The sequence below is a fragment of the Dreissena polymorpha genome, chromosome 5, assembly GCF_020536995.1.
Source record: "Dreissena polymorpha isolate Duluth1 chromosome 5, UMN_Dpol_1.0, whole genome shotgun sequence".
NCBI classification, from domain to species: domain Eukaryota; kingdom Metazoa; phylum Mollusca; class Bivalvia; order Myida; family Dreissenidae; genus Dreissena; species Dreissena polymorpha.
This window is the reverse complement of record NC_068359.1, coordinates 190,872-218,853: the sequence shown is the minus strand read 5'-3', so window position 1 is coordinate 218,853 and position 27,982 is coordinate 190,872. Positions and strand designations below refer to the sequence as shown.

Below are 27,982 nucleotides of genomic sequence, written 5' to 3'. Positions count from 1 at the left end.
CATATTGTCAAAGAGCAGAGCTCCAGATAAGGGCCATACAGCCGTAAATACGGCTTTTTCATGAAGGTTCACGCATTTATTTTTATAAATTGGACATACAATTACGACTTTAATATCCCTTTTACGCATTAACGAAAAAAATCTGGCCGTACCAATACGTCCGCGTCGGCGCGTCATGATTTGTTGGTCTCTAACCTAACTGTGCTTTTCATCAATTTAAAATTACCAAAAAAGTGTAGACTTGGTTCAGGTATTATTGTCTATTCTGTTGTGTGATTTCCGGTAACACATTAACCCGTCAAAAACAATATGTCTGCGCGCAGGGAAGGCCAGGTAAACCGAAAGCGGTTAAAACAAACACACTTTGTTGTCATATAATGACCAAATAAGGTCGTCAAACCATCATGACATTCAATCTGTAACCCACAAATACATTGTCGCCCCAATATTAAACGATTTGATTGCATCGGTGGCCAAATACGTTAGAAAACACGATGGGAAACGGATGAGACAGTGACATTAGTGTTCATTTACTTAGGCTTAGCTTACTAGTTGGCTTGTGTTGTTTTGTCAAGAAAAATAAAGGAATAGTATTTAGTCATGAGTTTTAATTTGTGGTTGTATTTGCATCATACATGTACTTCAGAATGGAAACCCTAATAAAGTGACTGTTTAAGAAGCTAAATATATTTATTATAATTGCTGCAAATGTTTCTTTAAAGTTTGTTATACATCCTTCAATAACCAAGAACACGGGTAGTACAGTACTACCTGTATTTTTGGATATGGTAGTATATGTACTAATTGATTTTCAGTGTTACTCCTTTTCTTTCTGTCAGTGGCAGTACCGTTACTAATTTCACAAATCCTTAACTGGAGCTCTGAAAAAGATTATTTTCTGTCTCACATTTTCTGTCCTTTAAACCTAGATTCCTTATATAATAGAATTAAATATTTACACTTTTACATTCAATTCATCAAATTGGCTCTCATTTTTCATTTTCTATATATTTAGCTGTTCTTTTTTTCTGTCTATGACTGGGACCATATTTTCTTGCCGGTTTATACGTGTATTCAGTTGCAATTAAATGTACTATAGCAAACAAACATATGTAATTAAGTTTCAAGTTTTAATAAAAATATGTATTATTAGTTCTTTTAGGGGTTTCTGTTCTCAACACTCAAGAACAGTAAATAAACAAAGATGAAGGAATAACACCTGTTTTTAGTTATCTTGGTGAGATAAGTATTGCAGCTGGGGACTTTCCTGCAAAACATCATGAACCAACCAACATCCACATATCAGAAAAATTCCCTGGCTTAGCAACTTTGCTCTATACCTTGATTATTGTTCATCAATATAGGAAACAGGTGTTCCAATTGCATTCCTAGTCCATTAGTTTAATTATTGATTGTCAATAAAGAACTATGTTTTTTGAATTAGAAATAATAAGTTTTAAATTAAATTGTATATATCCCAAGGCTAGACATTAACTCTAAATTCCACTCCATGGAGCATATGAAATTGCCGTAATAAACTGCAAGTGAAAATGACATCATTTAACAAACATAAGGGAACTAACTGAGGCAGTGTATTGAATGAATTATACATCATGACATATCTCACTTGTAAACAGTACTATTACAAAACGCTTTGTACTTAAAATGTCAACATTTAATTTGGGGAGGAAATTCTAGCCATTTAAATGGAATTTTTAAACATTTTTTACTAGTTTATTAAAGCAACAAAAGACCTTAACAGTTAACTTTTTCAGTCTTTACAATGGAAATGCTGATTCTTTTGACTTGTCCAGACCTATAAATTGTTTTTCCCTCACATTTAGACCAGTTATGTTTCATTTTGAAAACAGCCTATCCCCTATTTCTCTCACAACCAATGTTTGGACTCAGACAAATCCACTATATAATATACAGAAGACAAAAAGACCAAGGGCCATAACTCTGCCAAAACAGGTTGCAGTCTATATTTCTTTTTTTAAAGTCATCCACACATTAAGGTCATTCTACTGTGCAAGTTTCAGCAAGATTTAACCAGTAGTTAAAGACAAGTTACAGTACACTCCACGCGTTTTCCCCAAAAATCACGCTCCCTCCGCAGGTTTTTTTCTGCTAGCAAGTGTTCACGCGGCGTTGAGAGAGCGAGGTGAACTCGATAAAACGCTCGGTGTTACGCCGCGTTCGCTTATTCCCGCGGCGTGTATTACTTTAGCCTAGTCGGTAAATGCAGACAATTTCCGTTCTTATCAGTGACCGCCGCCCAACGCCGCGTTAGCAGTGTGCTACTGGGCATGCAAAAAAATAAAAACATTGTTATAATAAATTGTTTAAATACTGTAGTACATGCATAAAAAAGATAATTGTATAGAAAATTAATATGTATAAAAATTATGTTTTTAAATTCACAGGTACGTCTACAATATGAATGAATATAATACATTTGACAAATTAATATTTAAATCATATCACATATAACACAAGAATAAATGTTCCGTAAAATTTCCAAATGAGAATAATAATTAGTAATCCGAAACACACTACGATTTTTAATGTTAAATGACGTTTACAAATGCTTCCAATATACAGTCATCATGTACATTTCCCGACAAAAGCGCGCACAAATTATGCTGCAATGTACAAGGTCAAGGTATACTCCTGCAAAGCGTGCGTGTATTGATTTTTTTATACAAACTTTGTAGCGCAGAGAACATTGAATTTTGTTGATTTTGGTTAAAAGTTTCTTTGCGATTTTTAAACAAAATTATATCGCAAATAAGTTGATATTTCCTCAAAAATAATTTCAAATCGAACACGCCGAATCTTTATCGTTACGGTATTTTAGTAGAGTAATTATTTTAACAGTAATTGTACTGTAAACTGATTAAAGAAGACATCTGGGCGGAACTGGATTTTAAGTGTTTGACGTTATGAAAACACGCAAAGTTTGTCTACTGACTAATTGTGTAGACTGCTGTCTGCGGTGTTTTGACAAAAAGGATTAACATGTGTGAATGTCACTCTGCCGATTTGGTCCATAATTACTGGTAAACATTGTTTTGAATGTCGACGCAACAAGAATACAACTGTGAATATTAAATGCAACTATCAACTCAATAGTTACCACCTTCTTTTAGCAATCAATGGAATAACCTACCTACAAAGAGAAAATAAATGCATTAGCAAGCAGAGAATTGACTTTGTTCCGACAATTAAAACCATTCCTTATGCATTCGTTGAACGTGTTTACTTGAGTAAGTTATGCCTTTAGACAGGAAGCGGCTTTTCTTTGATTACGTCAAACTGTCAATTCACACAGATTTGCGAGATTTTTAGGGTCCTTGGTCATTTGTGTACATGTTCAGTATAGAAAATCACCTGCTAACATGAAAACTTTGGATAAAATTATCAAAATAAAAACAATGTTGCAAACTGTGTTTATATTAATTGGTAAGTATTAGTTAAAAGACGACGTTTTGTGTGTCGTAAATCAACGAGTTTTCTATACAACAACAACAACTTCTACAACCACGTCGGGATCGATCTATCTTGGTTGGGTTTTTTTTAATTGTAAATGTTATACTACATGTACATGTATGTACTTGTAATAAATGTAATTTTTTTTGAAAATCAGGAAGTCAAACAAAATTAAATTGATCGTTATCTCGTAAAACGCGGAGTTTCCCCTACGTTGCCAACGCAAAAATCATGCAAACGCCGCGTATCGCGGGATTTTCTTAATCTCCCTCAAGGTCAATCCCCGCGGAGTATGGAGGAAAAATTGGGGAAAACGCGTGAAGTGTACTGTAAGAATACAACATTTTGGGGCTTTATCTTCCATTGTTGAAAAACAAAGGGCCATAATTCTGCCAACAATAACCTAAGCCAAAATTCCTATCTTTGCAATCATCAACACAATATTTATATAAGAGATAACGAGAGCGCCGATGGCGTTAAAAGCATAGGTGCAAGATACAGGGAAGAATGGCTTCACGTGGTATAATGTAGTTCGATATCGCCATCGGCGAATTTCTCAAATCAATCATTTCAAACAATTACCGACTATTTAAATAGATAATCTTTCCATTTACATCAGTGTTTGAAACGCTTATGAAAAATAATTACCCAAGCCTTTCAAAATTTGAGCACGGACAGATCTGTATCGAACTATTCTTTTCACAAATGAAAAAAGACGCTACCCTATTCGTCTGCGTCAAGAATTTGTCGTAAAACTTGTGGTAAGCGTTAGATGCAGACGTGCACAACAGTTCGAGTTCTGAATACAGATTTTTGAATGCAAATTTTTATAGAAACTCCTCACAGCAGTTACTTCACTTGCTTCGCCCGGTCAGTAACTTCTAGTATAAGGGAGGCCACTGCGTAGGAGATTGAGATTTATAGTGCAGATAGAATTGTTTTATGAACGAAATTTGTTTTAGGTTATAAGATTTTTTGACATAAAACGGTCTTAGAAAAATTCACTAAAAACGGTGTCAGCAATATTCTTGGAAGAAAACGTTAGAAAAATGTTTCCAAAAAAAAATTGTAAGAATGACCATATACTAAATTAAATAGATATTTCGTCTGATTTTTGATCAGGTAAGGCTTCATAATGGGCAACCGATCGATGTGGATTTTTCGAAATGTGGTATATACCACAAGCATAGGTGCGTAAACGCACCTATGCTAAAAACACAAAATGTTGGGACTATATATTCAATATGGAACAAGAGATGTGTTTGTCAGAAACACATTGCCCCCTATTGTGCCGCTTTGAACAAATTTTTTTTTTACCTTTGACCTTAAAAGATGACCTTGACCTTGAACTTCCACCACTCAAAATGTGCAGCTTCATGAAAACACTGCTTTGAATAGTTTTTTTGACCTTTGACCTTGAAAGATGACCTTAACCTTGAAGGATGACCTTGACCTTAAACTTCCACCACTCAAAATGTGCAGCTTCATGATATGGCCGCTTTGAAAAAAAAAAAATTACCTTTGACCTTGAAGGATAACTTTGACCTTGAACTTCCACCACTCAAAATGTGCTGTTTCATGAGAACGCCGCTTTGAATGTTTGTTTTTGAACTTTGACCGTGAAGGATGACCTTGACCTTGAAGGATGACCTTGACCTTGAACTTCCACCACTCAAAATGTGCAGCTTCATGAGAACGCTGCTTTGAATTATTTTATTTTTGACCTTTGACCTTGTAGGATGACCTTGACCTTGAACTTCCACCACTTTAACAAAATTGCTGCATATTGTAAGTGGAAAAGGGGCCATAATTATGACAAAATGCTTGATAGAGTTGTCTGTTCTTGTTTATAGGTTGGGGGTCATGTTGGTAAACAAGTATGTAAAATATGAAAGCAATATGTCAAGGGACAAAGAAAATATTTGGGGTAGTACGAAAACTTTAACATGTGCACGCTAACGCTATTGCTAACGCAGACGCTAACGCAGACACCGACGCCGGGGTGAGTAGGATAGCTCCACTATATATATTTTATATATAATGTTCGAGCTAAAAAACAAGAGATGTGTTTGTCAGAAACACAATGCCCCCTATTGCGCCGCTTCATGATAACGCCGCTTTGAAATTTATTTATTTTACCTGTGACCTTGAAGGATGACCTTGACCTTGAAGAAAGATACACATGCATGCCAAATATCAAGTTGCTATCTTCAATATTGAAAAAGTTATGGCCAATGTTAAAGTTTTCGGACAGACAGACGCCATATATTTGACATTTGACCTTGAAGGATGACCTTGACTTTCACCTTTCACCACTCAAAATGTTCAGCTCCATGAGATACACATGCATGCCAAATATCAAGTTGCTATCTTCAAAAGTGAAAAAGTTATGGCCAATGTTAAAGTTTTTTTCGGACGGACAGACAGACTGACATACACACATACTGACATACTGACTGACGGACAGTTCAACTGCTTTATGCCACCCTATCAGGGGCATAAAAAGACATAGGGCTATAATTCTGCCAAATGTTGTAGCAGCCAAAATGAAATTTCTTTGCTGAATAAAGATCATCTAAACTAAGTTTCAGCAAGATCCACTATCGGATAAAAAGAAGTTCAAAACACAATTTCAGGCAACTATATATTATATTATGGAAAACCCACATAAAGCGCCATAATTTTACCAAAAATTGTTGCAGCCCACATTCTTTCTTTAAGTTCCTCAACAAATAAGGTCATGCAAGTGTGAAAGTTGGACCACAATCCACCCACAAGTTTAAAGAGCATGGGGCCGTTTCATAAACGATTTTACAACAATTTTAACTTATGAGAGAATTTTGTAATATTAATAAGTAGACAAACTAGTTGCCATGCTCGTCAAATATATACGGCGCTTGAGACGCCAAAGTAATTAATTAAGTACTCAAAATTTATTATCATATGATATGGACTTTAGCAATTATGTATCTTCGAAAAATGTATCATTTCGTAAATGTGTACTACGATGTCTATTGAAACGGTCCCCAGTTCAAAACACAAGCTTAAGGAACTACAGAGGTACAATATAATAGTGGGACAAGCGATATATTTATTGCCTCCCTCTCATTGTGGACAAAATAATAGTGGGACAAGCGATATGTTTATTGCCTCCCTCTCATTGTGGACAAAATAATAGTGGGACAAGCGATATGTTTATTGCCTCCCTCTCATTGTGGACAAAATAATAGTGGGACAAGCGATATGTTTATTGCCTTCCTCTCATTGTGGACATAATAATAGTGGGACAAGCGATATGTTTATTGCCTCCCTCTCATTGTGGACAAAATAATAGTGGGACAAGCGATATGTTTATTGCCTCCCTCTCATTGTGGACATTATAGTAGTGGGACAAGCGATATGTTTATTGCCTCCCTCTCATTGCAGACATAATAATAGTGGGACAAGCGATATGTTTATTGCCTCCCTCTCATTGTGGACAAAATAATAGTGGGACAAGCGATATGTTTATTGCCTCCCTCTCATTGTGGAAAAAATAATAGTGGGACAAGCGATATGTTTATTGCCTCCCTCTCATTGTGGACATAATAATAGTGGGACAAGCAATATGTTTATTGCCTCCCTCTCATTGGGGACAAAATAATAGTGGGACAAGCGATATGTTTATTGCCTCCCTCTCATTGTGGACATAATAATAGTGGGACAAGCGATGTTTATTGCCTCCCTCTCATTGTGGACATAATAATAGTGGGACAAGCAATATGTTTATTGCCTCCCTCTCATTGGGAACAAAATAATAGTGGGACAAGCGATATGTTTATTGCCTCCCTCTCATTGTGGACATAATAATAGTGGGACAAGCGATGTTTATTGCCTCCCTCTCATTGTGGACATAATAATAGTGGGACAAGCAATATGTTTATTGCCTCCCTCTCATTGTGGACATAAAAAGATGGGCATGTTTAGATGAAACATACTTTTTAAATCCCTTTTGCAAAAAAAATCTGGTAAGAAATTATGAAGTACAAGACTTCTAAACCTGCATACCTAATTAGCAATTATACAACGTGAGTGCATTTCCTCAAGGCTTATCATTCTTTTCAAGGGAAAAAATGTCATAATTTTGTCTTCAATGGTAAACCCTACTACCTGGATTTTTCCAAACCCTAATACCTGGATTTTTCCATTCTCTTGAAGTTACATCAAACAATTGGTACAAGAACATAGGCTTTAAAATACCCATAACCCATAAATACACATCTAATCCTGTGCAAAGGCTGAAGGTGATGGAAATCAATAAGTAGGCTACAAGAATTGCCATGTGAATGAAGTTAGTTCCATTCACATGTGGCAAGGCCTATGAGGAAAGATACCCAATGAAACAGGGGGAAACTCATTCAAACTTCATATGAAATGTAGCCTACAGGCTTTTAAAGAAAGGAAGCCCGTCTGGTTGTTGAACAATGAAGTCCTATTGGCATAATCTCTAAACCGATTGCATACAAAATATATAATTTTTAGATTCTCATCCCATCATACTTCACCAAATAAGAAAATGATTAAGTGCTGAGATAATTTCCATTTCAAAGCATTATATTGCCAGAAAATTAATATATATCGGCGTTGCAGTGTATTATTTTTTATATGTGTGATAACATCATTAGAATTGTTTATTGCAATTAACCAGGGCTATATTCAAGGGTACATAACATAGAAACAAATGTAACACTGCACTTGGAAATTGCATTTTTAAATCTACAGGTGATAACTGATTTTAAGTTTCAACTTAATTGCTTGAAAACTGAACAATGTGGAAGCAATATGCTGGAAACTTAAGAACCTTTAATGCAATTGCAAAGTTCAAGGGAAAATAATACAGACAGATCAACAACCTCACCTAGCAACAGACAAACCAATCAACCAACGACTGACCAACCCCAACCGACAGATGGACTTCAATAAACCCACTTTACAATTGTATTTGCCCAAATGTAAAAATAGAAACATTTTCATAACAAGGGCTGTTTGTAATAACATGCATGCCCCCATATGGGCTGTCAGTTGTAGTGGCAGCCATTGTGCGAATACGTTTTTTGTCACTGTGACCTTGACCTTTGACCTAGTGACCTGAAAATCAATAGAGGTCATCTGCCAGTTATGATCAATGTACCTATGAAGTTTCATGATCCTAGGCCTAATTATTCTTGAGTTATCATCAGGAAACCATTTTACTGTTTCGAGTCACTGTGACCTTGACCTTTGACCTATAGCCATCCTTAAAAAATTGTTTGTTTGGCATAACCCGACCCAGGTAAATTTGGGTGGGTAGGTAGGTAGGGTTTTTATTTTTTTAAGTAATTTTTTTTTCTGACATTGAACTCCGACATATACCAAACTGAAAGGTTATTATCAAATAAAGCTCCAAGTCTTCTGCCTCTGGTAAAGATTTTTCTGCACCGTCTGTATCACCGCACGTGTATTCGTAAGTCTATTTTTTCTATGAAGAACTTCGAAAATATAATATAATTGACGAAAAATACTTTATCTGAAAACGACAGTCCGAAAAATTGTACGCATTTTGCACATGAAATAAAATGTGCATATCGTTTGACTACAGAAAATGAAAACAAGTAACCTAGCAAATACGTAATTAATATACTATTTGGTTGACATATTACTTTACAATAGCATAGTTTGTGAGGAAAAAAAACAACAAAGTAATTATAACATTTTAATTTCAATTAAGAACAGAAAGGTGCAACATCTTCCACATGTAACTAATTATTTAATTATCATCCTTTAATTCAGATCGATAGTCGGTAGAAATTTGTTAAGTGATCAGCTTAAAAATAATTTATTAAGTGTTACGCTTCTTTTCATTTGCTTATTTTTTATACGACTTTTGCCATCGGCCGTTATATTGTAGGCAGACGACAATATCAACTGTGTATTCCATTATCTGCGCATAAATGACCCAATATTACCCGATAGCGAACTCAATGTTGATTGGCCAGCTACCATATGCGCTTCAAATTGTTCATGGAAACATAGTTTAAAAAAACACTCCGGATTAAAATGGCGGATGTTTTCAATGAAATTTAACGAGATTTAAGCATATTCGCAAATTATATTTTTCTTGAGCACAATTCGCTATACTTTCGCAAATGGCGAACTACAGCGCGAGCCCTGTAATAGTGAGCATTTATTCCAATAATAACACGTTCGCAATGCTCGCGCTGTCGTTCGCCATTTGAGTCATTTGCGAAAAAATTGAGAATTTGACACATGAAAAATCAAAATTGCCAAAATCTAGTAAAATTTCGTTGAAAACATCCGCCATTTTAATCCGGACTGGTTTTCTATATTTGTCTCTTTGTTTCAATGAAAGTGTTCGCAATTCGAACAGTTAAAGAAACCGGTCTGCACCTGATTAGACATTGCTTGACCTTATTGTTAATGAAGTGCAAATGGTAGCTGGCAAATCAGCATTGAGCTGGCTTTCACATGACATGACGTTGTCGAATGAAACTTGAGGACGGGTGGAGCTATCGGATAATATTGGGTCATTCATGCGCAGATGTTGTATAATTTGAATACACATTTAATATCGCCGTCTGCCTCCAAAATAGCGACCGGTCGGAAAGTCGTATAAACAGATAAGCAAATGAAACAAAAACGTGAAATACCCGTCAATAAATATTTCTAAGCTGACCACTTTTTATCTTTCTACCGAATATTTACCGATCTGAATTAAAAAGTAATAATTAAATAATTAGTTATATGGCGATAATATTACACATCTCTGCCGATTGCCGAATTGAATTGAACGGTGATAATTAATTAATTTGTTTTTTTACTCCCAAACTATCCTGAACGACAGCAGCGTATTTTATTTAAAGGGATAAGAGAAAAACAGGAGCGGTTTAATTGTATTTAAAGTCTAATTATACTCGCATATGCATATGTTAAATAAATAGGCGACTCAAATAAATACCGGTACGCGTTTTGTTCATTGCTATTCTAGATATCCTTGAAAGAGCATTCAATTAAATGACGCAAATAACCGAAAAGGATAAAAAGCGGAAAGGAAAAATTTAGCGAAATTTTTTTCGGGGGCAAAACAATTTTTTTTTGGAAAGCAACAAATAAAAAATTCAGTCGGGCCGCTTTTAGTGGGTCGGTCGGGTTATGCCAAACAAAAGAATTTTTAAGGAATGCCAAGTGACCTGAAAATTAATAGGGGTCATCTGCCAGCCATGATCAATGTACCTATGAAGTTTCATGATCCTAGGCGTTAGCATTCTTGAGTTATCATCTGGAAACCATTTTACTGTTTAGAGTCACTGTGACCTTGACCTTTGACCTAGTGACCTGAATATCAATTGGGGTCATCTGCCAGTCATGATCAATGTTCCTATGAAGTTTCATGATCCTAGGCCTAAGCGTTTTGAGTTATCATCCGGAAACCATCTGGTGGACAGAACGATGGACCGACCAACATGTACAAAACAATATACCCCCTCTTCTCGAAGGAGGGCATAATAAAATGTTAAGCAAGTTTAATAAATTCTTAGATGTACATATCAAGCAAACAGATCTTAACTGTTCCGGCAAAATGTGCAAAGCACACAGATTTAGCAGTTTTGATTAACAATATGTCTACTTCTTACAACAAGCATCTAATCTCTTTGTGGAATGCACTTTTTCCCTTGTTTGTTACAATCACTGCACAAAGGGTAGTATTGTTCCTTGCTATAGGCATGATTTTTTTTATCCAACAAACACGTTTTTTACAACCTTAGCAAAAGCATCATAGCCTTTCACTCATTCATAATGATCAGTATCAACTAGCACTTGTCACACAAGTAAGCACCCCCCCCCCCCCACCTCCTAAAATAGGAACAGGCGGGGATGAGAATCTAACAAAAAAAATTGTCTAGCCAAACAGTCGGCACATTTATTTTTAAAGCACCAATTGATATGTACTAATTAATATAATCCTACGTTTAAGCCTTGTCAAGATATTGTGTAGAAACTGTTTTATGTTACAAGGCTAGGTGATCATAGCTGACCACAAAATCAAAAGGTGTCTTCCTTTCATCAGCGGTAACCAGTATATTTACTTCTTGTCATAGGTCAAAGCATTCTCTAAATACCCTGTTGTAAACAAAATGGTCAATGAAGACAACAATTTTCAAGTTACAAACCTTGTGACCTTGATCTCTGAACTCATTCAAGTACAAATCAGTAATCATCTCTCCCCATAACCCACAAGTACCAAGCTCAAACTTTTTGAAGGTGGATATAATTATCAATTAATATAAAACTAACCTAATGTTTAAGTTTTATTTCTAAGCTCAAATTCAATTTGCGATACATTATGAACACATCTATACTATTGCACCACCTTATGATCATCATAATATTACCAAATATTCCTACCACATTGATTGAAGAATAATTGCCGGCACCAGGCCAGTATGCTCATCAATTAGTTCACTGTACATTGATGATTCATATATTGCTTGTGTTAGTTATTACTCACTTGTGAGCCAGATAACCATACTAACAGTAGGTGGTCATAATCATCAGTAGCTGATGAAATTAATATACCCCCCCTTCGAAGAAGAGGAGGTATATTGTTTTGCACATGTCGGTCGGTCGGTCCATCGGTCGGTCCGTCCACCAGATGGTTTCCAGATGATAACTCAAGAACCTTAGGCCTAGGATCATGAAACTTCATAGGTACATTGATCATGACTGGCAGATGACCCCTATTGATTTTCAGGTCACTAGGTCAAAGGTCAAGGTCACTGTGACTTGAAATAGTAAAATGATTTCCGGATGATAACTCAAGAATGCTTAGGCCTAGGATCATGAAACTTCATAGGTACATTGATCATGACTGGCAGATGACCCCTATTGATTTTCAGGTCACTAGGTCAAAGGTCAAGGTCACAGTGACACGAAATAGTAAAAAGGTTTCCGGATGATAACTCAAGAATGCTTAGGCCCATGATCATGAAACTTCATAGGTGCATTGATCATGACTGGCAGACGACCTCTATTGATTTTCAGGTCACTAGGTCAAAGGTAAAGGTCACAGTGACTGGAAATAGTAAAATGGTTTCCTGATGATAACTCAAGAATGCTTACGCCTTGGATCATGAAACTTCATTGGTACATTGATCATGACTGGCAAATGACCCTTATTGATTTTCAGGTCACTAGGTCAAAGGTCAAGGTGACAGTGACTCAAAACAGTAAAATGGTTTCCGGATGATAACTCAAGAATGCTTACACCTAGGATCATGAAACTTCATAGAAACATTGATCATGACTGGCAGATGACCCCTATTGATTTTCAGGTCACTAGGTCAAAGGTCAAGGTCACAGTGACTCAAAATAGTAAAATGGTTTCCGGATGATAACTCAAGAATGCTTACACCTAGGATCATGAAACTTCATACAGTACACTCCACGCGTTTCCCCCAAAAAACGCGCTCCCTCCGCGGGTTTTTTTCTGCTAGCGAGTGTTCACGCCGCGTTTGGAGAGCGAGGTGAACTTGATAGAACACTCGGCGTTACGCGGCGTTCGCTAATTCCCGCGGCGTGTATTACTTTAGCCTAGTCGGTAAATGCAGACAATATCCGTTCTTATCAGTGACCGCCGCGAAACGCCGCGTTAGCAGTGTGCTACTGGGCATGCCAAAAAATAAAAACATTGTTATAATAAATTGTTTAAATACTGTAGTACATGTATAAAAAAGAAAATTGTATAGAAAATTAATATATGTTTTAATTCACAGGTACGTCTACAATATGAATTAATACGCCAGGTGATCTTTTAAAGTTTATAAGGATAAATGTTCCGTAAAGTTTCCAAATGAGAATAATAATTAGTAATCCGAAACACACTACGATTTTAAATGTTAACACGACGTTTACAAATGCTTCCAATATACAGTCATCATGTATATTTCCCGACAAAAGCGCACGAAAATTATGCTGCAATGTACAAGGTAAAGGTATACTCTTGCAAAGCGTGCGTGTATTGATTTTTTTATACGCAGAGAACATTTAATTCTGTTGATTTCGGTTAAAAGCTTCTTTGGTATTTTTTAACAAAATTATACCGCGAATAAGTTGATATTTCCTACAAAATAATTTCAAATCGAGCACGCCGAATCTTTATCGTTACGGTATTTGAGTAGAGTAATTATTTTAACAGTAATTGTACTGTAAACTGATTAAAGAAGACATCTGGGCAGAACTGGATTAAGTGTTCGACGTTATGAAAACACGCAAAGCTTGTCTACTGACCTATTGTGTAGACTGCTGTCTGCGGTATTTTGACAAAAGGGATAAACATGTGTGAATAACACCCTGCCGATTTGGTCCATAATTTCTGGTAAACATTGTTTTGAATGTCGACGCAATTAGAATACAACTGTGAATATTTAATGCAACTATCAACTCAATAGTTACCACCTTCTTTTAGCAATCAATGGAATAACCTACCTACAAAGAGAAAATAAATGCATAAGTGAACAGAGAATCGACTTTGTTCCGACAATTAAAACCATTTCTTATGCATTCGTTGAACGTGTTTACTTTAGTAAGTTATGCCTTCAGACAGGAAGCAGCTTTTCTATGATAACGTCAAACTGTCAATCCACACAGATTTGCAAGACTTTTAGGGTCCTTGGTCATTTTGTTTACATGTTCAGTATAGAAAAAACTCCTGCTTACATGAAAACTTTGGATTAAATTATCAAAATAAAAACAATGTTGCAACTGTGATTATATTTATTGTTAAGTATCAGTTTAAAGACAACGTTTTGTTTGTCGTAAATCAGCGAGTTTTCTATACAACTACTTCTACAACCACGTGGGGATCGATCTATCTTGGTTGTTTTTTTAATGGTAAATTATATATATATAAATAAATATATATATGTACTTGTAATATATGTAAATGTAATTTTATTTGAAAATCAGGAAGTCAAACAAAGTTAAATTGATCGTTATCTCGTAAAACGCGGAGTTTCCCCCGCGTTGCCAATGCCTAGGGCCGCCGCGTCGGCTTATCAGTTTTGCCGATCCTTAACCGCCGCTTCAAAAATCATGCAAACGCCGCGTATCGCGGGATTTTCTTAATCTCCCTCCAGGTCAATCCCCGCGGAGTAACGAGGGAAATTGGGGAAAACGCGTGGAGTGTACTGTAGGTACATTGATCATGACTGGCAGATGACTCCTGTTGATTTTCAGGTCACTAGGTCAAAGGTCACAGTGACTAAAAACAGTTAAATGGTTTCCGGATGATAACTCAAGAATAATTAGGCCTAGGATCATGAAACTTCATAGGTACATTGATCATAACTGGCAGATGATTGATTTTCAGGTCACTAGGTCAAAGGTCAAGGTCACAGTGACAAAAAACGTATTCACACAATGGCTGCCACTACAACTGACAGCCCATATTGGGCGGCATGCATGTTTTTACAAACAGCCCTTGTTAAGATCTGTGTTGGGAGAATAAAGCGCGACCCAGTTGACATTTTTAATGATGTCTTTATAAATATTTCACCCTTTTTAAGGGGATTATGTGGAGAGCCAGCTCATTTGTGAGAGTTTGCTATAGGTATGATCTTTTTAAACAAAGAAGTATTTTTTTCAGTAAAGTGCAACCGCGCGTTTGTAATATGACTTAGCCCCCACACTGATCCGGCATTTTTCTAACCGTTCAAACGCGCGGTTGAACTTTAATGAATAAATACTTATTTGTTTAAAAAGATCATGAGACCTATAGAAAACTCTTACAAATGAGCGGGTTCTCCACTTAATCCCATTAAAAATGGTGAAAAATTTAAAAAGAGATCCTTAAAAATGTTAACTGGGTCGCGCTATACACTCCCAACACAGATCCGAGAAAGTCACTTGGTATAGGCACCATGTACAAGTGGTTGATTTTTATTCCAAAGGCACATTTCAAGGGTCAAACATAAAACTGTTGTACATGTAATGCTGCATCTGCTCAAATATACAGGCTGTCAAGTGACCTTTTTTCAAAAAGTAGGAAAAAATAGGAACTACTTTTGCAAAAAAAGTAGGAAAAAAGTAGGAAAAAGTAGGAACTTTTCCCTCAAAAGTAGGAATACATAATACAATTTTTTTAGACACAGGTCCAGGAAACATAGCTTGAAACAGAGCAGGAGTGCCATCACATGTTCTGTATGGATTCCCTCTTGAAGCTACCTTAAGGGCCCAGAGGATTTCAGCCTTTTGTACCTGTTCCTTGTGTGATGGATGTACTTGCATACAGATAGATTTATCCCCACCCCCACTGAGAGCTGCTTGGCTTTGTAGCACTTCCAAACAAACGCTTTTGTGAATTATCATGCATGTATTTCTGAATTATCATGCATGTATTTCATGTTTTCCTTGTGTTGTTGTCCATCTGCATGACTTATCAGTTGATTAGCACCAGAATTACATGTACTACACAAGATGGACTTCAATCAGACAGTACACTATCCTGCAAACTAATTGCCGGTATCTCTCTTGCACCACGGTATCTCTCTTGCACCACGATACAAGTGTTTTTCCACTGTTGTCCAACTTCCCCATCCATGAAGGGTTAAACTTTGTTCTCCCACTAGGCATTTTAGCACTTATAGTGTATCTATGATAATTAAGTTTCAAGCAAAGCTACCCTGATAAAGAAGTATAATTAGATGCTGTTCATTTTGGTGTATCATCAAATAAGTGGTTAGAGGTCTTCTGTGTATGGATATATAAATGGTAATATACTATGCATGTTATATCCTTAAGCAGAAGACAAAATTTATTTAGTGATACACCAACTTGTTTTCCAAGATTAATACTAGTATATAAAGCAATGTCAATGCTCTGCTATAGCTACATTTTGAAACCTTTAAATTGACAATAGGGTGCAGTTATAATGACTTAAGTTACATTCAAAACGACTGGTCATTGCAGATGTGTTTGTCAGAAACACAATGCCCACTATTGCGCCGCTTTGAAATAAAATTTCAAAATATCATTTGGCAGGTTTAGAAATTATCACTCTTTTAAAGCTTATAACTTCCCTTGGATTGTATTTTTTTACTTTTGACCTTGTAGGATGACCTTGACCTTTCACCACTCAAAATGTGCAGCTTCATCATGAGATACACATGCATTCCAAATATCAAGTTGCTATCTTCAATATTGCAAAAGTTATGGCCCATGTAAAAGTTTTCGGACGGACACACAGACAGACAAAAGTCAGACAGACAGACAGACAGACAGATAGACAGACAGACAAACGGACTGACAGTACAACTGCTATATGCCACCCTACCGGGAGCATACAAATGTATCAGGGCATTTAGGCTCTGTGCATTTATCATTAATTACTACACATGATGTACCTTTGATATCAATAGAACATCATATCTGTTGTCATGTAATACGGAATTTATTACATTATATTTGTAAATGATGAAAACTCGGCAAAGCATCAGTTTTATCTTTTTCAAATAACTTGTGTAATAAATTCCATATTACATAACCACTCATACAATACATGTATCTCTATATCTCTACATTCCAAACAGCAATATCATGTAAACATGCATAAGGTTTGGTCAAATTGTTGTCAATGGAAACAAAATAAAACTGGAATAAACAATGGGTTCCCTCAGCTCTTGCATGACTGGGAACTGTGTAAGGTAGTGAAGTCTGCAGTGTACAAATGCTAAGGAAGTAAACAAGGCACTATTGTTACTTTAAATAAAACTTTTGTCAATAATTTCAAAAGTTACATTATAAATAAATATTTATGCTTCCTGAAGAGGTGAAGGCAGACAGTCAGCATGGGTTGTCAGGTCTCATCTAGATGAATGCACCTTAACAGGGATACAGTCATGCCATAGATTCATTCATCCTGCAAGTTTACTAAATAAACTCTAAAAAAAAAATAATTCTCCATTGAAAATGAAAAAGTAGGAATAGTAGGAAGATTTGGTAAAAATATAGGAAAAAGTAGGATCATGATGAAAAAGTAGGAAATAGTAGGAAAAAGTAGGAAAAAGTATGACCGCTTGACAGCCTGAATATACGTTCAGATAAGATTGAATAGTTTACCTGCTTCACTAGGTACTTAATTACATAACTTACATGTGATGTAAGCCCATAGAAATAAGATTGGATATGTGTTACGAGTTTACTTTTATATATACCATGCAGTGACTAAGGTGAGGACAGGTAGAATTAGAACAGTTTTTACATTTCTCACATAGTATGACTCATTCATCTAGCTTCTCTGGGTTTGAGGTTTCTTGCTTTATATCACTTAAAACATTCACTGTTTATTCTTGATTTATGAGAATTTTACAGAGAGGTAGGCTGAAAGGGGGAATTTATTTTTTTTTATTAACATTCAACTTTTCATCCAAATGCCGAAAACGTATATTTATATTGACTTTGTTAACCTTAAACAAATTACCAGGATAATTTCTTTTACTTTAAGAAAATAAGTTTCCTTAATTTATATAGCTATCGAATTGAGCAATATCTACTTTTAATCTACTTATAGCGTTCTATCCCGTCTTTCTTGTAATAAGGAAAACATGTTTCAATACATCAGACTTATTGGTGACCTTCAACAGAAAACATAAGCATAAACAATTGAAGCCAAAAACTTTATTTAAAACAAGATGTGTTTGTGAAACACTATGTCCCCCCATATATTTGACTTTTGACCTTGACGGATGACCTTGACGTTTCACCACTTATAATGTGCAGCTCCATGTGATACACATGCATGCCAAATATCAAGTTGCTATCTTCAATATTGCAAAAGTTATGGCCAATGTTAAAGTTTGACGCAAACAAACAAACCAACAAACAGACAGGGCAAAAACAATATGTCCCCCAGTATAGACTGGGGGACATAACAAGAGCTGTCAGAGGACAGCGCGCTCCACTATTCGATTGCTTGACAGTAAAAAGTAAGCCATCATGGAATCATGGAGAGTGGGGGGGGGGGGGGAGGTGGGGGGTAAAATGTGGGTGTGTGGTCATTTAATAGATGATCTTTCAAAAATAAGGAAAAAAATTTATTTATTTTGGGGGGGGGGGGGGGGGGTAGGGGATTCTGGGGGGGGGGCATGGTTTGGGTGGAGTGCATTGTGGTATGTCAGGTAAGTGTTGTTTTGTCAAAGTATGAATCAAATGTGATCATAAAAAAAAAAGAAGTTATGGCAATTTAAGCAAAATGTTCAATTATCTAAGTATAAAAGGGGCCTTAATTCTGTCAAAATGCTTGATACAGTTGTCTGCTCTTGTTTATAGGTTGGGGTCATGATGGTAAACAAGTATGCAAAATATGAAAGCAATATGTCAAGGGACACAGGAAATATTTGGGATAGTACGCACACTTTAACCCTTACCCCCATAAGAAGCAAAGCGAAAATGGCTTTTGCAACCAGCATAAAACCAGAAGAGCCTGCGAGTTTCTCGCAGTATGTTCAGGTTTTATGCTGTTTGTTGCTCATCAGTATCTAAGGGTTGGAAATGAAGCCTTTAAAACTTGAATTTAGTTTTAAAGGTATGTAAATAAAGTTAACTTTCTATGGGACAACAAATGCGTCAAAATATGTATCTAAGAGGTAAAGCGTTAACATAGATTTATCAATAATATGCATATTCTAAGTATAAAAGGGTCAATAATTCTGTCAAAATGCTTGACACAGTTGTCTGCTCTTGTTTATAGGTTGGGGTCATGATGGTAAACAATAATGCAAAATATGAAAGCAATATGTCAAGGGACATTGGAAATATTTGGGGTAACTGTACGCAAACTTTAACATTTGCACGCAAACGCCAACGGGAAAGGCCATGCCGACGCCAGGGTGAGTAGGATAGCTCCACTATATATATTTCATATATAATAGTCGTGCTAAAAAATGAATTTACTCAACATATTCTCTCAATTTACATAAATATTTCCATGATCATAATGGGATACAATAAATATGAAAAAAGATCATCCATCAACTTATTTACGGTTGAGGGTTAATCAAAACACTAATTTACAGGCAATTCGACTTTTGCCAAACACCAATGTAACCATGAATAAGGTAATTTGTGTAAAAATTACTGAAACCACAGTAAATATACAACAAAGTTTGTCCATGAAATAAAACCTTTATGGCATATTACAGTATCAACATTCTGTTCAATATGCCCAATAACAGTGCTCACACTGGCCTTCAGAAAATAATAGCCATCATTTTTTTCCTTAAAAAAATAATAGCCAAAATAGACACGGACTTTTCCGCAAAATGGTACTGAACGCAAAAAGATAAAAACAATGAATTCCATTTTATCTATGTTTTATCAAATGTATATCTATTGGATTTAAGTTACAATATATACTTAAAAACAAGAGGCCCCAAAGGGGCCTGGGTCGCTCACCTGAGAGACTTAGATGGAAAGAAACAAAGATTAAAACTCTATGAAAAGACTGACTTTAAAAACAAGGGCTGTTTGTAAAACATGCATGCCCCCCATATGGGCTGTCAGTTGTAGTGGCAGCCATTGTGTGAATACGTTTTTTGGCACTGTGACCTTGACCTTTGACCTAGTGACCTGAAAATCAAAAGGGGTTATCTGCGAGTCATGATCAATGTACCTATGAAGTTTCATGATCCTAGGCAAAAGCTTTCTTGAGTTATCATCCGGAAACCATTTTACTGTGTCAAGTCACTGTGACCTTGACCTTTGACCTAGTGACCTGAACGTCAATAGGGGTCATCTGCGAGTCATGATCAATGTACCTATGAAGTTTCATGATCCTAGGGTTAAGCGTTCTTGAGTTATCATCCGGAAACCATTTTTCTAAGTTGAGTCACCGTGACCTTGACCTTTGACCTAGTGACTTGAAAATCAATAGGGGTCATCTGCGAGTCATGATCAATGTACCTATGAAGTTTCATGATCCTAGGCATAAGCGTTCTTGAGAAATCATCCGGAAACCATTTTACTATTTCGAGTCACTGTGACCTTACCTTTGACCTAGTGACATCAAAATCAATAGGGGTCATCTGCGAGTCATGATCAATGTACCTATGAAGTTTCATGATCCTAGGCCTAAGCATTCTTGAGATATCATCCGTAAACCATCTGGTGGACGGACGGACAAACTGACATACGGACCGACATGAGCAAAACAATATACCCCCTCTTCTTCGAAGGGGGGCATAAAAAGTTATGGCCAATGTTAAAGTTTTTGGACGGACAGACGCCATATATTTGACATTTGACCTTGAAGGATGACCTTGACCTTTCACCACTCAAAATGTGCAGCTCCATGAGATACACATGCATGCCAAATATCAAGATGCTATCTTCAAAAGTAAAAAAGTTATGGCCAATGTTAAAGTTTTTTTTCGGACGGACAGACTGACTGACTGACATACTGACGGACAGTTCAACTGCTATATGCCACCCTACCGGGGGCATACAAATTATTTTTTTGGGGTGGGGGTGGGGGGGTATACATGTAGTGTGAGGGTGTGGTAGTCATTTATTAGATGATCTTTAATTAAAAAAAATAATAATGGGGGGGATTGAGGGGGATTCAGTGGGGGGGGGGGGGAGGGGACATGGGGGATGGTTTTGGTGGAGTCTATTGGGGTATGTCAGGTAATAATAATGTTTTTAATAATAATGTTTCAGTGTGTTTTTTTTGCCTTTTTGGAAATGGGGCTGGGTCCCTTAGGATTGGGTCAAAGTGTGTTGTTTATGCTAAAATTAGGAAATCAGTATTGTTGGTTTTAATAACAAATACTATAATTGCGGTTTGAAGTGTAATCGATACAATTTTTAACAAAGGATCAACTTATACAGCTTGATGGGTGATGAACTCCATGTTAAGATTATTATTTTATTTTTTTGGAAACCTTCAATTGGAAACTGGTAGTTCTCATTCGGGAAAAAATATATGCTTTTTACTGGACTCAAATTAAAAAACTAACAAGAGATGTGTTTGTCAGAAACACAATGACCCCTATTGCGCCGCTTTGAAGCCATATATTTGACCTTTGATCTTGAAGGATGACCTTGACCTTTCACTACTTAAATGTGCAGCTCCATGAGATACACTTCCATGCCAAATATTAAGTTGCTATCTTAAATATTGCAAAAGTTATCGCAAAACTTTAACCAAGGTTTAAGTTTTGGGACAGAATGACACAGTGACAGAATGACAGACAGACAGGCCAAAAACAATATACCCCCGATCATTCGATCCGGAGGCATTAAAAAAGCACTGTATATAAAATAAAAGTGAACTTGATCTTGACACAAATGTTTCGAAATGACTCCCTAGATACACATGTTAGCAACATACATGTACCAGGTTGAGATAATGCTGAAGGGAAAAAGTAAAGCAAAAAATTCAATTGACCAGACTAAAACTTGGAACTTAACCTGTAAATCATGCAGGTAGACTCACACACCACAAATCAGGTCAATATGTAAAAGCGTTGAGGAAAAAACTCCAGAAACAAATGCCCGTCTGATGGACAGACAGTCCAACTTCTATATACCCCCATACCGGTGGCATACAACTTAAAATGACCCAACTGGACCCAAATTCAATCCCAAACTAGGTCTTCCTGTCATCTACCAACACACAAAATTTAAGTATAATATTTCCATCAAAATTATTGAGAGTGAGCCACTTTTCTAATTTTTGTTTTGAAGACATTGTATTTGGTATCATTTACGCACCAAATAACATCATAAATATTTTTTTTTAAATAAACGTCCATGGGGGCTACCGTATATTCCTTTGTATAGCTCGCAGTTTCCTACCTCCAAATTTCAAATTAAAAAGTTGGTGCAAGTAATACATTGAAACAACGCTTTCCTTGCTGTTAAATTGCGAATAATTTATTTCGTAATCGTAAATAATCATAATAGCCGCCATTTTTGTATTCCAGAAAACTACACGCTATAATCTTACAGACTGAAGGGGCCGTTGTCGAAACAACAAAAAGTCGGTAACAGCAGATATGAACGGTGGCGCATTAGTTATTAACAATAAAATAAAATGTTAGAATAAAGTATGGGAACATCTATTTGCCTGTGTTTGTGCACTTCTACATTGGCAGCTTACGTTAGACAGGTAAAGGTATTTTGGTCATTTTTGCAGGTAACCATAGGTGTGAACAGGGATTTCTTAAGTGCTTTCCAGTTTGGTCCAGGTTTTTGGCGCATTCATTGTTCATCACATTCACGCCTGTGTAACGCGACAAACAATAACCCAACTCGTCAAACATAATAGACTAACAGTTTAACGTCAATACTGACATGTCTCAACAACTGTCTCCCATGCGCAACAAAGTTATATTCAGCATTCAAATGTAAAGCTCATGCTTTCCCCAAGGAAGAATGACATGATGTACATGAAATCTTATTTTCTCACGTTTTACACAATGCCTGCGGACTGTTAATATGTTGCTAGAAAATTACAAAATTGTCAGAAAAGTATAGTGCCTATGTTAGCGTTTCCGATCGCCAAAATCGCCAAAGGCGATTGAATCTTTCAGCTGGCGATTAAAGTTTAAAATGTGAATGAAAATGGGGATTGCAAAAAACCCTGATATTTCTCTATAAGTATATTATATTCCCTACTTTTAAAGAGAACTCGGTACCGATTTCCACATGTAATCGCCATAAAAGCTCCAGGTGGTAATAGATAGTCCACTGATAAGAGATAACCGGATGCCCTTATCGTATATTCAAGCCACATAACACAGTCATGAATGCTGACAGATGCATCACGGAAAATTTTCGGGTAACTTTCCAGTTGCCTAACTGTGTTATGTAACGTCCAATCGGTTACGAGAATGTTTATGGAGGCGGAGTTATATAGCGATTATTATTTTTGATTGACGTCGGTCACAGAGTAAGCGTTTATCGCAGGTTTATTAACACATGAATCACAGTTGTAGCATTAATACGTGATATAAAACCGGTAAATAAAGCAGTACATTAAAGGCGGTTTCGGGCATCATCATCACACCTATTTACCGTACTGTAAACAATCATTAATTATGAGAAGTTAATTGCAATTGGTGAGCAGTGTAAATTTACTTACGGCGAGTAAGTTGTGAAAAACAAAACCTGTTAATAATTTGATGCGGTAACAAATTAAATCCAGTGCATGTATATTTTATCATGTCTATTTGTAGAACTGATTTACACCGTTTTTCTACAGCCACGTGATAATAACTATTCACTATGCATTAATACCGGTATGCCATGTAGAACCCGTGTTATAAGAAAGAGCGCGAAATTATTGCTGTCGTCTGCAATGCCAAGTTCTACGCATGCAAAGCATGCTTTTTTAAAAACAGAAGATGTGTATCTAAATATAGCCTTGCCGCTCAGTACATGCAGTATTTAAGACTTACAAATTTACCGGTACGTTTGAATAAATTATATATAGCAACTATGGAAAAATATGTCTATTCAAGAATACATTGCAGTAAATGTATTTTTCAAGAATCAAGAAGCACCAGACTACGACAAAAATTATTGTGAGAAGGGGGGGGGGGGGGGGGGGGGCAAATAGGAGTTACGCAAGACCCACCCAATCAAAGACCGGGGCATATCTGAAAGTTCTAACATTGTAAACCGTTTATGCCAGTGCATGAAAATAAATATAAATGAAAAATAAAAACATGAAATTATTTGATTTCACGTAACAAATAATGTATTTAAATGCGACTTCATTGATAATTTAATACAGTCATTATTGATACCTATAGATTCGTGATAATGATTACGTCGTTCATTGAGCAAATAAGGTTATAATGTGGGTCGTCATCGTAGTGCTGAAATTTGGCTACTAATTTTTTTTCCTTAGCGCCAACCTAGAGTGCTATACAACCCATGCTCCTAATCATAATGACGCTTTCTATTTTGAATGCTTACCGGTAATCAAGCTTTCCAATGCCCCGGATTATTGGATTGCGCAATAGTAAAATGGCGGCCATTTTCGGTCCGCTTTGATGGTTTTATTGTCTTTAAATACTTTTTCTCCATTTTTGCATTAATAAAACAGCCTATACATGGGAGCGCGCTATACGAGGGAAAATTCGGTACTCTCCTTCCCGACTAATGGCCCCGTAAGGTCTAAAACAAGAAACCGTCGGAGACGGGTGATGCTCCCCAAAGGTTTTTTTGTCACAATATTGCACTATATATTCAGATAAAAGGAAACGTCTTGAGGGCACAGTAGTTGGGGGGACAATAATTTTATATAGAGGCCATAACTCTGTGAACAATCATCAGACCAGAACTGGCTGATAATATGCACATCTCCTCTTTGTAGTGAAGCTTCCCATAAAGTTTCATTGAATTCCGGTCATTAATTGCTAAGAAATAGCCCAGACAAAAATTGTGCACGGACGGACACACGGATGGACAGACGAAGCGGCAACTATATGCTCCCCCCCAAATTTTTTGGGGGAGCATAAAATACTATGGAAAGCACTGATTAATGTGGGGTTGTTGTTGTTTTTATCTAAAAAGAAACATAAACATTGAACATTCAGTACTTACAGTTCCATTTTCATACCACAGCATAGCATGATTTCTGGAGAGCACTTTGCAGTCAAAGATTCCATTGTTCGGACCAGGTCTTGCCCTTGCCACTGAGCGGCCAATCTTGTTGGGTTCATGCAAAGCAATGTGACGCTCCTGGAACGGGTGGGAGTTGGGCTTGCATGTCAGAATGGCCAGCGCCGACATGCTTCCGTTGCTGTCTGCCTCCTCTACCTGTTTGGAAAGAGCATCGAATGATAACAAATGACAGTATAATGCAGTGGGTTTTTTAGTTCAAATTTGGGTCCGGTAGGTGGACCCATTCCCAATGGAAACAAGCAAATCGTTGAATTGATATATAACCCACCATTATACTTCTCGACACAAAAGTTTTCTAAACAGATGGACAACGCCACCCCAATGTGCATCATCCTCTCATCCATAAATAAACCCATACCGTTTCAATGAAATCCGTCAAAGCACTTCCAAAATATGGGTCCGGACACACAAAAAAGCATTTTTTCAAGATACAAAGGGCCATAACTCCGTTACTATCGAATGGCTTACAATGCCATTTGGCGTGCATCATCCTCTTATCCATATATATACTAATAACAAGTTTTAATAAAATCCCCCAAAGCACTTCCAAGATATGGCTCCAGACACAAAAGTGCGGGACGGACAGACGGATGGACAGATATACCGTTACAACGCCAAAACAATATCCCTCCACCTATGGCGGGGGATAACAAAAGCTGTGTTTGTGAAACACAATGCCCCCTACTGCGCCGCTTTGAAGCCATATATTTGACCTTTGACCTTGAAGGATTACCTTGACCTTTCGACACTCAAAATGTGTAGCTCCATGAGATACACATGCATGCCAAATATCAAGTTGCCATCTTCAATATTGCAAAAGTAATGACCAAGGAATAAGTTTTGGGACAAACACACATACAATGACAGACAGACAGGCCAAAAACAATACCGGTATACCCCTGATCATTCGATCCGGGGGCATAAAAAGTATATATTTTTCCCAAATGGGACCTAAACATTCCCAATTGAAAGTTTCAAAATAAGAATATTTGTTTTAACAAGTCCAAACCAGTCAATTATCTTCAAAGTCAGCTCTACAAGTTGAACCTTAGAAAATATAATATTGAAATCAATTTTATTATCACTGTCACAGTGATAATTTTAGAAATCAAAAGTACGAGTCTCAGGGACTCATAGGTTTTAAAATCGTCGGTAATTCTCTCTAATTTCACCCTTTTTGCTTTCTTTTTTTATATTGGCTACATATTCCTTCTATATCTATATTGTCTGCATTTTCCAACAATATCTATATTGTCTGCAACAATGTCTATATTGTCTGTGTTTTATGGCCCGATAACGCAGTCTGCAATTTGCAGTCTGTGCACAGACAGACGAAATGACAATACATTAATAATCTTTTTCAAAATTGTTCAAGGTTTGGTAGCTGTGCCGCTTCCATCATATATCGAGCGACCCACCAGATTCACTCGTCAAATGCATCCCCTCTCTTTCAGACAGATCCATACCACTGCAAATTATTATAAGTTTTCATTTTTCCCCAAGTGCTATTGTGATGTGGAACAACCTCCCTGCCACTACAGTATTACATCCTGATCTTGAAGGGTTTAAGCGGTCCCTGCTTTCCTCTTTTGCCCCTTGAACTCCAAGAGACACGTTTTTATCAGCTTTAACTTTAAATCACTTCACCATGCATGATTAATCGAACATACTTTTATCTTTCTCACTTATTCACTTTTAACACTTTTATCTTGCACTGACTGCACACCTGTCAATAATACCCGCAAGGGGAGTTAGACAGTATAGATAGATAGATAATTTCCGCGTTTTATACACAGCCTACAAGACTACAGGCAAGTCCGTTAATCTTGCGCGTCCGATAATCTTGCGCACTCAGCAGCAGCGACGTCAAATGGTGTTATTTAATGATGAAATATGGAATTTCACATTCTTAATAATTAATGGATTTAAAATGTACATATTCCATGCAAAACAAATGCAAGTCGCATTTCGCCGCGAAACTTCGCATCTGTCCGCCGAGGCATGCCGCGGTCTGCGACATGATGCCGAGTCGATGCGATCATGAAATATATTTTTTTTTTATTATTAGTTACATGTAGTTAACAAATTTTGAAAGAACAATTATAACAATAATTAAAATCATAATAAATTTATTGTGCGCGGATTGTATTAGCATATACATGTAAGCATAGTTAATGTGTCTGGCCAATTATTAAGTTTGTTTCCCGCGTATGTATTTCACACATAAACAAGGTCACGTAATTATGTTTTCGCACATACAAGTGGTCAAGGCTCAAGCATATGGTGGATTTATAAATTAATTGCATGTTGATTCCGCTATTATACCTTAGCTGAGAAAATTAGCAGTTTGAAGCCACATCAATAATCAAGACGGTGACGACGTATTGGAAGTTTTGTTAATTATCAGCTTATTACAACTATTGTTTTGAATATGCGTATATAAACACGTTTTATTTTGTTCATATTATACAGTTAATATCGCTACTAATTACCCGATAATCCCGTATATTCCAGTTTTAAAGCAAATGCTGGTAAATATTTACGATACACAAACATTCTCGATATTTTCTTAAGTATCAAATACATTTGGGCATTTGTTACTATTTATAGAGATGATGAAATAACGTCTAATCGGGGCGTTCTTTTTCGCCACTGAACACGCGATTTACGCCTGACGTGATGTTCATGTATTTATACAACACAAAATACACCCAAACTTTCCAAACGACGTTCTACATGTCTGCATAATTTTCGCGCGCTTTTT

At 36.6% G+C, this 27,982-nt stretch overlaps 1 protein-coding gene across 7 annotated transcripts in view; it reads right to left on the bottom strand.

Moving 5' to 3' along the window:
- The window catches only part of LOC127880697 (sarcolemmal membrane-associated protein-like), a 109,520-nt gene that overhangs the window by 79,378 nt on the left and 2,160 nt on the right, over positions 1 to 27,982 (bottom strand). For all 7 annotated transcript variants that reach the window (XM_052428033.1, XM_052428034.1, XM_052428035.1 and 4 more), the window contains exon 3: positions 25,138 to 25,353. In XM_052428033.1, coding sequence (XP_052283993.1) covers positions 25,138 to 25,353 — 216 coding nt within the window. The remainder of the gene's footprint in view (positions 1 to 25,137; positions 25,354 to 27,982) is intronic.